Genomic DNA, 13,299 nt, shown 5'->3' on the forward strand with positions numbered 1-13,299 from the left:
AACCAATCCTAAACTCCTTTACACTTTTGGTATGCACAACTAAAAGATGGGAACAGATAACAACCCTTCCCAACTACAACTCCACCTCTGGAGACCTGGTATTTATCCTGTTTATTCCAAAAAAAATGTATGATCAGTTGCTTTTGTTTTGCTACATTTACTTATGTTAATAAATTACTGCCAATATGGCAATCTGTGTCCAGTGTAAAGGCCAGAACTGAGACACAAAGCTACTCCTGTACAGTGAGCCACTCAGTAAAAAGCAATATTTGGAACTGTTTGGACAGAGGCAGTAGTGTCTCAGCCAGAATTCATGAGCAAAAATCACTAAATTTGTCAAAATGACTAAACCCCACATTTCTACCTTTTCCTCTTTTGTTTCACACACTTTGCATGTCAGACAAATTATCAGGAAAATACTCCTTGTTTGACATTTCATTGCTTAATGCTTTACTGGTGCAGTAAAACAAGACAACTGCTGAAATTATAGGAAAATAAATTTGTAATTTCTTCCTCATTTAGCCATTTTTGAAGCTTGTGTATAGGAAAGTCATTAATGTTATGTCCTCCTATCGACGTTCCAACCCTTTCAAGGGATAACTAATGTTTTTTCTATACTCTTCCATGTGGCCAGTTAAATTAGACACATTATTTCTGTGCTGTTAGGGAACACTGATCAATAGATACTTGGAAAGCCCTCTAAAACGAAGTGGAAACACTTCCTCAGTGTCAGAGGGTTCTGGTTTGGGTCTGTATGCTGCAAACACTGCTAAATGTAACGGAGCAGTGAGAGCGTGTCTGAGGTATTTCAACACTCATGTCCAAAGCTCTGAGCACTCTTGCTCTGCAGGGCCTCTGTCACCGGCTTCTCTCCCTGGGCATGGCTCCGGCGCCGAATCCCAGCGGCCAGACCAGCACGGCCGGCAGGTCTGAGCCTCAGCTCCTGCAGCACCGCCCAGGGCTGTGCAGAACCGCAGCACCTTCCCCTTGGCTGCTCAGTGTCCTCCACAGCAACAGCCGTACCCTGAGGTGCCGTCAGATGACACAACACAACTCCATCTCTTTGCTCCCGTTAATGTTTATTGCAGTCTGCAACAACAGCTGCATTCCCAGCCTTTCTGCACCGTGTGGTGGGTGAGCAGTGCAGTGAAACCCGACTGCCATAGGATGCCCACAATCAGGGTGTGAGCAGTCTCGTGGATTGCTTTCTCTTTGGCTACAAATGCTGCATTATAACATTATTGCAAACACTAACAAACCCATTAATTTCTGTCGGTAAACACCATACATCTGATTTTTCTACAGTCACACTGATCTTATTTAAGTATTAATTTAGTGCCTCAGACAAACACATTAGCAAGTGCCTTAAGCAGCATTTCATAATTTCTCAAGCAATTATTTTCATATTTTCCAATCTCACATCTTTTCTTAAAAGCCAGAGCTGTTCCACATCAAACATTTTGTCACACAAACCAAATTCCACAGATGCATTACCTGAAAAGAGCTGCTAATAACATGAAGGCTCTGTATAACTGGCCCTGCCCTTCACCTTACCACACACAAATGCAAACAGGATTTCTGACTGCTCCATACCTTAGCCTTTTTTTTTTTTTCCGTAAAAAGACAAACCTTGGGAACTAGGTGCCCAAATTTCTAAAGAGGACCCCCACGGGGCGCTTTGAAAATTTAAAGTATTTCCTGTATTGTTTGTGTCAGATCCTCAATTACATGAGCAGATAACACTGTTTTCCATTACCATGCCTTCTGTTCTATTAAACACACCACATTCTCCTGAGCACTTAGCAAGCCTTTAGTGAAAATGCCCTTGTGAGGAGCCTGGTCAGTGGGGAGCAATGGGCAGCGAGGGGCCGGGGACAAGGGCAGGGCTGCTGAGCACTGCCCCGCAGCCCGAGTGGAAGGCGGAGAGGATCCCCGTGCGCTAGAAGGGAACACACTGCGCAACACTTCAGCGTCCAACACGTGCTCCCCAGTGCGCCGAACGCAGCAGAGCCGAAACACTCGCTGTGCCAGGGCAGCGCTGGGGGAAGAGACTGCTCAGGGATGAGCTGCACGGACACCGAGCAACCCTCTGCTCTCCCTTCCACTCCTGGGAAGCTGCCTGGCCCAGCCTAGTCCGGCCCGGAGATGTTCGCAGTGAACACACGGCTGGGGAATGACAGCTCCTGTGCCCACAGCGGCCGCTGGGGAGCCAGGCTCGCACTCGAGCCCTGGGCCCGCACTGAGCACCCGGCCCGCACTGAGCCCCGGGCCCGCACTGAGCACCCGGCCCGCACTGAGCCCCGGGCCCGCGCTGAGCACTCGGCTCACACTGAGCCCCGGGGCCAGCACTGAGCCCCGGGCCCGGTCCGCACTGAGCCCCGGGGCCGGCACTGAGTCCCGGGCCCGACCCGCACTGAGCCCCGGGCCCGCACTGAGCCCCGGGCCCGCACTGAGCACCCGGCTCACACTGAGCACCCGGCCCGCACTGAGCACCCGGCCCGCACTGAGCCCTGGGCCCGCGCTGAGCCCCGGGCCCGGTCCGCACTGAGCCCCGGGGCCGGCACTGAGCCCCGGGCCCGACCCGCACTGAGCCCCGGGCCCGCACTGAGCCCCGGGGCCAGCACTGAGCCCCGGACCGGGCCCGCACTGAGCCCCGGGCCCGCACTGAGCCCCGGGGCCGGCACTGAGTCCCGGGCCCGACCCGCACTGAGCCCCGGGCCCGCACTGAGCCCCGGGCCCGCACTGAGCACCCGGCTCACACTGAGCACCCGGCCCGCACTGAGCACCCGGCCCGCACTGAGCCCTGGGCCCGCGCTGAGCCCCGGGCCCGGTCCGCACTGAGCCCCGGGGCCGGCACTGAGCCCCGGGCCCGACCCGCACTGAGCCCCGGGCCCGCACTGAGCCCCGGGGCCAGCACTGAGCCCCGGACCGGGCCCGCACTGAGCCCCGGGCCCGCACTGAGCCCCGGGGCCGGCACTGAGCCCCGGGGCCAGCACTGAGCCCCGGGCCCGGTCCGCACTGAGCCCCGGGGCCGGCACTGAGCCCCGGGCCCGACCCGCACTGAGCCCCGGGCCCGCACTGAGCCCCGGGGCCAGCACTGAGCCCCGGGCCGGGCCCGCACTGAGCCCGGCCCGCACTGAGCCCCGGGCCCGGCCCGCACACAGCGAGGCGGCTCCAGCGTCTCCGGGCTGGTGCTGCTCCGCTGCACCCAGCGCCACACAGCAGGATCCTGCGGACAGGCAGAGACACACAGGGCACAGCAGTGTCAGCCCCTGCACTGGGGAGGGGATGGATGCCACAAAGCCGTGAGCCTTGTGCCTGTACCGAGACAGCCTTTAACCCTGCAAAGCCTGCTCCCAGCTCCCCTGCCGCGGAAATTTCCTTCCTTTCACCTCCAGAAGATTTGCTGTGTTCTTGGACTGCAAAGATACTGTATTAAAATAACAGGCGAGAAAACAAAACTTTTATTCCATTCACAGTAAGTGAGAATCTCTACGAGTCATGCTTTGCCTCAATATTTTTTACTGTTTGAATAGAACAAATTTATCAAACTGAATTATTCTTCAAGAGACATGTACTTCCTTAAGTTGTATGTTCTTCAAGTACTATGTACTATAACAAAAGGGAAAAAGCTAAGTAAAAGTGGAGAACTCTCATGCAAAAAGCAGGCAACAAGTCTTAAGCTGCCACGGACTCCAAGACAAAGCCTTGGAAATATGTAAGCAATATCACTGGACTGTCAAAAGCAGAGTTGTTAAACAAATGGCAGATGATTGAGAAGATTTACCGTTTGAGGTATGCGTTGAGCTAACCAATAACTCTTTCCATAAATCTTTGGTCAAATTACTTTAAGAACATGCAGTAATTAAATATGCAGCAAGGCAGAAGCAAACAAAAATGCCAGCTGCTCGTGCACTGAAACGAGAGCAGGCGGCCCCACGGCAGTGCCACAGGTGACCCACTGCCGGCGGCGCGGGGCGAGGAGCGGCCCCGGCACTCAGCACTTTCTGCTGCTCCTACCGCAACACACAGCAAACAAAACAAGCAGAACAAAACCCCAAACACTGTTCGTCCCGAAACATCCCCGGTGCCGTCCTGCCCGCGGCACCCTGCCGGTCCGTGGGCCCCCCTCCAGCAGCCGCGGGCAGGGCTGGCCGGAGACAGGGCCCTACGGAGCGGGGACAGGGCCCACCGGAGCGGGGACAGGGCCCGCCGGAGCGGGGACAGGGCCCGCCGGAGACAGACCAGCCGGAGCGGGGACAGGGACAGGGCCCGCCGGAGCGGGGACAGGGACAGAGCCCTACGGAGCGAAGATAGGGCCCGCCGGAGCGGGGACAGGGACAGGGCCGCCGGAGCGGGGACAGGGCCCGCCGGAGCGGGGGCAGCAGCCGCGGCCGCCTCGCTGCCCTCAGCCGCTCCCCGGCACCTGCTCCCCCTCGGCCGCGCGCTCCCAGCCCAGCCCAGCCCCGCTGTGGGGACACGGCGGCGGGGACACCACGCTCGGGGCTGCCCGTGTGTGGCGAGCGCCGGCCGAGGACCGCCAGCCACAGCAGTCTCTGCCGGAAAGGAAAGCTAGGCTTTGCTTGAGCCTCATCTCTGCAGCAGCAATTAGAAAAGTCTCTTTTTTTAACCTTTAAAAGCTTAAAATAGTTGATTTCTTCTTGTGTACAGAGACTATAATCTACAATTTAATTTCAAGTACTGCAGCTGTTTTTGAGATAGATGTACTCCTACAAAAACAGGTTGTAATTATTCTTTACAAATAATCTTTTCCCCTAATCATGTCGTCTGTTGCACAACTGCAGGATGAATATAAAATCCACAGCCATAGAAAATTCAACTATATATAGGAATTCCATAGCTGATACAAAACAGTAAAACAATTTTGTGGATAAAGAAGCCGCTTTATCACCGATTTCCTCAGCACCTGCACATCTGTAAGCAACAGAGATGCACACATGGCTGTATTACTGGGCTACTGATCTGTGAAATCCCTCACTCTTTTGTAATTATTCCTCCTCTCACAATTATATAAAAGCGTCAGAAAACAGGTGGAAGATGAGCCATGCCCTCTCAACAAGAATTCTGTTGATGGGTTAAGAGATATATTTCAAAAATGCATGGGAAAAAAGACAACTCAAAACCAGAGGAAGGTTCTTGCTTGTGGCAACACCTTTCAAATTCCATTTCCCACCCAGAAGTGATTGGAAGATATTACCTGACAGACAACTTAGCTCCCTAAGAAATTAAGTGGGAAGTTTCATTTCAGGTGCTTGTAAGTAAATGTCCACATCACAAAATGACATACTTCTACAACCATTCTTCTAGGATTTTGTCAGAAGCTGTACGATTAACTTTGACATCCACCGGCTTTCTTCACGAACTCATTTTTGTTAAATTACAAGAAGATAGAAGCTAATGAAGAGGTCAAACTTTGTGACGCACATTTTAAGAAGCTCCCAACCAAGTGTATTTCGCTAAAACTCCTGAAAAAGCAGGAGGCTGTAAAAGAAAAGGATTCTGAGTTTCAATGAAAAGGATGAACATGATGAGGATGGATACAGCGAGGTAAGAACTGCTGGAACGTGTGCAGAACCAGTCTGCACCAAGTGCAGTACCAGCCCTGATCCCTGGCAGGCACTGCCACCACGAGGCTCCATCCTGCTTTGCATTTTCCCTACAGATGGTTAAAATTCTCATTTTTCCATTTTTCTACCACACACACCTCACTAGAAGCACTCCTGTGCATGCAAGCACATGGCTGGAGATTTGCTTCTGGCATTTTAGGCCCTTTTTAAGGAATACTAACATGTTTTTCAAATGGCTTTATTCCTTTTATTCTGCCTAGTAAGTGGAGCTAGGAAAAAGTAAAGATCACACAAATATCCAAGTAGCCAGCATTCACACACAACCGGTGAGTGCTCTGCTGCCAGCTCTTCCCCACGACAGCCTGCAGCTGGGCACCCTCTCACTGCCACTAGCCTTACACATGCTTCCATGTGCTTAAATACCAACCAAAAAATCCCAAAGGACTGGCAGAGTAAGATTTGTTTAAAAATATTTATACTAACCTATCACTTAAGGAAAACAAAACAACAGGGAGACAGAGGGGAGCATTTGCTCAGGAGTGATGTGGGAGACTGATGATGACAGAACACTTGCAGGTTTCTCATATGTGCCTCTCAGAGAGGAGTCTGGACTTTTCTCCATCCCAGAAGATTGTTCCGTGGATGAACCTCATAGGAGTTAATTTGAGAAGAGAGTCTGAATGGCACTCATGGCTCCTGTGGCATCACCTGCACTTACAGAATAGCCCAGTCTCCAACCCTCCCTCCAGAGATCATCACATCTTGCCAAGCAGGGCTGCTGCCACCCACTCAGGCAAATTCCTACTTCTCTGGGTTGGCATAATTTTTACAGATACCAGTCAAAAATAAACACTGGTATACAAATTATCTTTCTACGGAAAGGAGAGGGAGGAAGAAAGGACAATATGGAAACAGAAAAGAAAATTCACTTCAAGACTCCAGTAATGGAGAAGCAAGAAAACTCTAAAGTTTCCTGCTCAGCCGTGGGTTACAGTGACAAATCTGGGACTGTGATCGACATCCCAGCAGCAGCAGCAGCAGCAGCAGAGGCGCCTTCTCCAGCCTCCCCAGGGCCAGAGCGCTGCCCCCGAAAGACACCCTCTGTGTGTGTCCCCAGCGTGTCCCCAGCCCGGTGGCCCTGCGTCCCCAGCGTGTCCCCGGCCGCAGCGCGGGGCTCGGGGGCTCCTGCAGGGTGTCCAGCGCCCGCAGCTGGGCACCGCAGCCTGGAGCTGCAGCTCCATCTCCTGGGGAAATCCTGCCTTTCTGCCAAGCCTCAACATTCCTGTAACACTGCTAATGAAGAAGTGGGCTGAGAACTCATCACCATGTGAATTCCCTCAATATTCAATTCAATTACAGCTCTCTTCCTAAATCATCTTTTTTACTTAACCAAACTCTAAATTGACAGAGCTAATAAGCTCAGGAGAATCAGTGTACACCATCCATTTCTGGGAACAGGACGATATTTTCTAAGATGCATTAATAACTACGACAGGATTTATGTGTAAAATAAATTAATTTCAATTTCCTTTTTCAATTAATGGCCAATTATTTGAACTCAGCTCAACCAAAAATATTACTCAAGTATCATTAATCTAACAAAAATTAACTTTACTATTCTCTCAGTAACGAGCAGATATAATTTTAAGGTACAATAACACACTTGAATAACATGTTGCCCATCTGTATTGTCAGGACCACTGCTCCCCACTGCAGCCCCCCGTCATGCTGGCTCAGGTTACTGCTCTTAAGGATAGCGACCGGAGCAAAGGTCTGCCCTGGACGCTGCTGCAGGCTACCAGTGCATCACCCACCCTGGAGTAAGAGCCATTTCACATTAAAGAAATACTGCTACAGAGTGTGTGAACTAAAAACAATCCGGGGCAAAAAAAGAAAGCACACCCTTTTCCTGCACACCCCAGCCATGCCTGGACTTGCTTTATCCCCAGTGTTCCCACCCCGGCGAGGAGCACCGGGTGCTGCATGGCCTGGGGCACCACTGAGCCCGTGCTGCCCCACGGGTGCAGGGACACCCCCAAGCACCACGCACACGGCAGGGGCAGCCAGAGGGACAGTCGGCTCCCCACAGCCCCGGGATCCGTGCCCATGCAGAGGGCTGCCATGGCAGGGCAGCACGCGGGCACTGGCTGACTGCTGCCTCTGCACCTCCAGCACCCCAAACCTCTGCCTCATAACGGACATGCAACTGTGGGAAGAAAGCTTGTCAGGAAAATGCCTGTTACCGCTGTATCCTTCATTTATAACTTACTTTGTCCACCCGCCAGGAGCTTATTGCAGGGATGTTTCGTTTCAACCATTCTCTCACAAACGTGGGGAGCTGTGCAAGCACAGCAACTTCTCTCCCTTCAATCCATTGGTATTAATAAAATTCTGCTTGCGGCTTGAGGCTTCAGTGTTGTTTAAACACATCGCTCTAGTGTCAGGAACACCGGTTTTGAAAGGATGGGTTTTGTTCTGTTTTTTTAATTTGAATGAAACCTTGCTATACAATGAACTAATTGCAGTGCATTGCGCTGTTACCAGGAGGAGGCTGGAACTTCAGCACATCACACGTGGAGCCCAGTGGCTATTTGTTCTATTTGTTCATTGCAAGGTCACCTTGGCAGGCACACAGACAATGGAAGACTCTGTTTATTTTTTTAAAATAAACCTATACTGGGAAGTAGAGCAATTACCCCACTGTGCAGATGCTTCTGCCCATCAGCTAAGGGCTGTGCCAACCACACAGCTCTCAAAATGCTCCAGGCAGGCTGGTGGTCAGCTCACCCTTGGAGATCTGGTTTGCCTGATGTACTCCATCAAAGATTCTCTCCCAGCCTACAGAAACCACGTGTTCAATGCAGCAAGAAGGCTTTAAGATACACAGGAGTTTCCTCTGCCTTCTCTGAACAATGAAAAGGAAACCAAGGATTTGCTAAGCAATGCAAGACCTTAACTGAGTACTCCAGAAATCAATAAATAACATGGCACAAAACAAAACTAGACTTGATCTCATTACAATAAAAATGTCACTGATTATACTGATGTGTTTTCATATAAACGTAGTTATGGATTTGATGAAAACATCAATGTATTTCTGACTGATATTTACCTTCAGTACATTTTCTAATTCCAGAAAAAAACACCTTATTTACCATTAACTTGGGTTATTCAAGAAGTATTGACACGCAAAAGTTCAATGCACCCAACTATTTTTAAGCAATTCTTCACATAGAAAAATGACAAGATTTATAATTTACCCCTTACATGAAATATACCAAGTACAATAAAATTAACAGAGAATGTAAATAACGGGATGTTTGGTAAAATCAATGGAACTGCAAAGACTTGTTTTGCTACAAGTGAAGTCCATTCAGTATAGTCACAAATAAAAAACGCAATGTACTGAATTTTTCAGCTTCCCAGATTTTTACCTATTTCAGTCTTCTTATATCTGTCTTTTCTAATTGTAAATTCTTCAACAGCAATCAAGATCTATCCCCTATATAACATTTTATACAACAAAAGAAAGCACCATGCTTTCAAACAGGGATTTACAGGAAGCTCTGTTTCACAGAGATTTGCCAAGTTATTTGAGCTCTGAAATTTAGCACATGAGCCAGTTTATCCACCCTTGACTGCTATTGGTATTTCCAGTCAGAACTGAAACAGCAGCACAGCTGCCAGTTTAGACAGCCTGAAATTTCTGGGAAGCCACTGCCAGCCCTGAGGAGGCTGTCACCCACCATCCTCATCCATAACTGCGGGAGCTCTGAGCTCCAGCGCTGACAGGCATCAGCTCTGATGCAGCAGCTCTCTGCCAACAGATCCATCTTCGGGTCACTTTATCATGGTTAAATCTGAGAGAGCTGTGCCTCTCCAGGTGTGACAGGACCCGCTTCACCCCCGTGCCCCCTGTGACAGCCCTGCTGTCACAATGAACGCCCTGGGCCGGGAGTCACCGCCCCAGCTGCACTGCCAGCCTGGCCCTGCGGGCTGACCCCTTCCCTGGGACAGCCCTGCTGCCCCCGAGGCGCGGCCCCAATGAACGCCCTGGGCCGGGAGTCACCGCCCCAGCTGCACTGCAGCCTGACCCCTTCCCTGGGACAGCCCTGCTGCCCCCGAGGCGCGGCCCCAATGAACGCCCTGGGCAGGAGCCACTGCCCCAGCTGCACTGCAGCCTGACCCCTTCCCTGGGACAGCTCTGCTGCCCAGCACCTTCCCAGCCCTGCACTCGCTGCTCTGGGCCTTATTCTGTGCATTCTGTGTTTAATAAGCTGTGAGTGTGAGAAAATCCCACACAGTCTCACTCTACCATCCTTCCTAGCAGAACAAACCCAATCCACTGAACCACAGCTCTCTCCCTCATCACAGCACCTACCCCACTCCCCAGACCTAAAACCAGCTGCTCATACACCAGATTTGGTATATGTGACCATAAATGACAAATCCTGGTATTAAGATTTATGTCTGGGATGATGCAAAACGATCCATTTTGATCCTTCATACAATGTGGATTATTAGTTTTTAAAACCAAGTGGCTCCACTAGAGACACCTCATTATCACACTGGTTTATCATTTCTCATGTGGAATTTGCACCTGTGCTGCTGTCAGCTGGAGACAGAGGCTGCTGACAGCGCTGTCTCAGATCTTGCTGCCAGTGCTATCACAGCCAAGCTGAGTAACTGTGGGCAGCAAAATCTGGTTTAGTTCTGCAGGAGCCAAGCCAAGGAAAACCTTACAGAGGAAGTGATGCCAAAAAAGGGGATGTGAGAGCAGCAGGGATAAAGGTTAGCCAAACTGTAACTGCTTGGGCTTCTCCCTTTCTAAAGCAAATAGCATTATACAGTAATATATGATAAACATTTCTATTTCAGAGAGGTCATAATATAACGCCACAGCCACCATCTGCTGCCAAGTCTGTGCCTTAGAAGGGATGGAAAAAAGCTCACAGAAGTTACAGAACTTTGCAATCAAATAGAACTAACAAGAAACACGGAGACACGTGACATCGTACAAGGCAAACCACACTGGAGATAAGAGCAAAACTTTACCCTAAATGGACAGAGCACATGTGAAACCCCTGCTCGCACAGTCACACACACACACACACCGAGCAGAGGAGCTGGAGGTCTGCCAGTTCAAACCAAGTGTGAAAAACCATTTCTGTGAATCTCTGATTCCTGACACCAGGGCCGGGGTCTGTGAATGCACACTGGGAGCATCCAGGGCCAAAAAACAGACTCTAACAAGTCAGAAGGTTACGGAGCTCAACGTGAAAGTGCACCCTCTCTCCTTTCTAGGTTTTTGGGCTCTGGTTCCAAGGCACTACTACTACAGTCTAACAATGAAGGTATAAAACACTCCTCTAGCACGCAGCATTTCCTCCCAGTGATAGCAACACAAAACATCATTGAATAATTGCTCTTCCTTTGGGTTCTGCCTTTTCCACACTAAGCAGATTCAGCTCTAAAAGGTTCTTAAAGTTACAAACAGCCTATCATGTGGAGTACACATCAAACACTTCCATAAACCCATTTTGTATCTTTACAGTCACCACTTCAATAGAGGGTAATTTAACCAAATAGTAAGAACATGTTTTTGGTTACACAATTTCCATGGAAAACAACATTGATACTAGCTGTCTTTTTTTTCTTTTCCCCTTTATTGAATCAATATGTTGACAGAACTTTTTTTCCCCCCAGAAGGCCCAGCTTTAGTAAATGAAGGATTAGGAAAAAAAATTCAAAGTAACAATTATGAAAAGAAAAGGAGAAATACAAAGGTGGTTGGGGAATACTGCAAGAAACACAGCGCCTAGAAAATAATGCTGGTATGTGAAACAAGAAACCACATTAGCTCTTGAACTGGGGACATGACAAAATACAGGATTCTTCACAGAGACACAAACAGCACATGCTCTGACTGGGATTTCTTTCAACCTCTCTAAGAGCCTTTTTATCCACCATAGGAATGCCATCAAATCCAATCCATGTACCTCATGCTAAATAAAATAATTTCAATACTATGAGGTATGTGACTACTCTTAAACACAAAAAAGTTGTATGTTGTTACGGATTGCATTAGTCTTCTATGCTGTTTTCCAAATTAAGATCACAGTTAATTATCCCTTTTTCCTGTATCACAGAAAAGTCTTGGCTGGAAGGGAGCTCTGGAGCTCACCTGGCTGAAGGCAGATGAGGTAAATGCAGAGCCCCTTGCAGCTGCCCTGCCCACATTAGGAGATCTGTGCTGCAGGAGCCCCACAGGGTCCCCACCAGTGTGTGGGATCACCTGGATGCAGCTCACACCTGTGAGCGACTCCAAAACATGCAGCTCTGTCCCACTGCTTGTACCTACCAGCACTTTCTGAATATCTGCAGAGTACGGTTTCAACATTAGTGACCCACTAATGGTTTGTCCCTCTAAGTCTCAGTAAAGCTGATAGTCTTGTTTTTATCTTCTCCAATGAGCAAGAGAAAAAATCCTGCTGATTCCTCTCCTCCAGTTTCATCTTAGCTGGGCTTCTAGCCAGAGTTATTAAAAAAAATTAAGAAATAAAAACCTTTCCAGGTTCTTATTCCCTGAGCTTATATGCCTCCAAGCTGGGGTTTGTGTGTGTGCTGGGCAGCTGTTTTTTACTGTCTGGATGGTCCCAGGTGCTGTCCTTGGCTGCTGGGCAGCACCAGCTGTGCAGCCCCCCTGCCTCTCAGCACATCCTGGGGCACAAGGAAGCTTCTGCCCTGGCAAGAAGGGACACGTCCAAGGGGTTGTTTTCTCCTGTGCAACCCAGCAGCGATCACTTGGACACACGGCAGACGTGCTGGCACAACGCACAGCACTGGCAACAAGCACAAAGCCCTTCCCCGCACACCTCCCTTCACATGGACCTGAACACCACTGTGTGCTAATGCAAGCTTGTGCTCTGGCTGCTGCCACCGTGCCTCAGGCCAGGGAGGCTGTGAGTCAGCTCTGCAGGTCCCTACACAAGCCTGAACCCTGGCCAAGCTCATCACCAGCTCAGCACACTCAGCCTGGCGCCGCCTCACGCTGCCAGGCTCTGAAATGGAAGGTGATTCTGAGCCACCAAAGTTAGTGTTGGAAAAAAGACCTCAGAAAACCTTTTTGAACAAAAGACACTGCACACTGATATTCTGCTCATTTCACATGGATGTACCTCTGTGAAATCAGCAGGTACACATGCCACGGAATAAACACTCTTAGTAGTAAAACACAGTAGTAGTAAAAACATAATCATCATCAGGATGAAAACAGCTCACAGTCCCACATGGGTCAAAAATCCCAAACAGAAAAAATTCACCTTTGGTTAAACTACACTCAAGAAATAAAGAAATTTACCGTGAAATGTTCCTGCGATTTATAGTTCTCATCCAGGTAAACTCGAGCTCTGTTGTAGTCTTTCATTGCATCACTTGATAACAGTTCTCTGAAAGAGAAAGAAAAGACTGAACATGTAAAGGCAGTTACAAATGTACTGCCTTGCCTCAGCACTGCTCTGTGCTGTGACATCCCCAGCATCACCCAAAGGAACCCAGGGCCTCCCTTGTCCTCTGGGGGGAATTTCAGGGACACAGCTGTCCCCAACAGCTGCCCGCACGCTCCAGATCTGCCTCAGCAGCTGCACCTTCAGCGTGGATCGTGAGCTTCCCAGTGCCATTTGGACACGACTGGCAAGGGCGCGGGTCTGCG

General features: G+C 49.7%; 1 protein-coding gene across 2 annotated transcripts in view; it reads right to left on the reverse strand.

The window, feature by feature from the left end:
• Nucleotides 1–13,299, reverse strand: part of INPP5A (inositol polyphosphate-5-phosphatase A) — a 187,334-nt gene that overhangs the window by 117,491 nt on the left and 56,544 nt on the right. For both annotated transcript variants that reach the window (XM_054276844.1, XM_054276845.1), the window contains exon 4: nucleotides 12,949–13,036. In XM_054276844.1, coding sequence (XP_054132819.1) covers nucleotides 12,949–13,036 — 88 coding nt within the window. The remainder of the gene's footprint in view (nucleotides 1–12,948; nucleotides 13,037–13,299) is intronic.

The sequence above is a fragment of the Melozone crissalis genome, unplaced genomic scaffold (genome assembly GCF_028551555.1).
Source record: "Melozone crissalis strain CALT ecotype California unplaced genomic scaffold, PUWL_Pcris_2 ptg000019l_1, whole genome shotgun sequence".
Taxonomy (NCBI): Eukaryota; Metazoa; Chordata; class Aves; order Passeriformes; family Passerellidae; genus Melozone; species Melozone crissalis.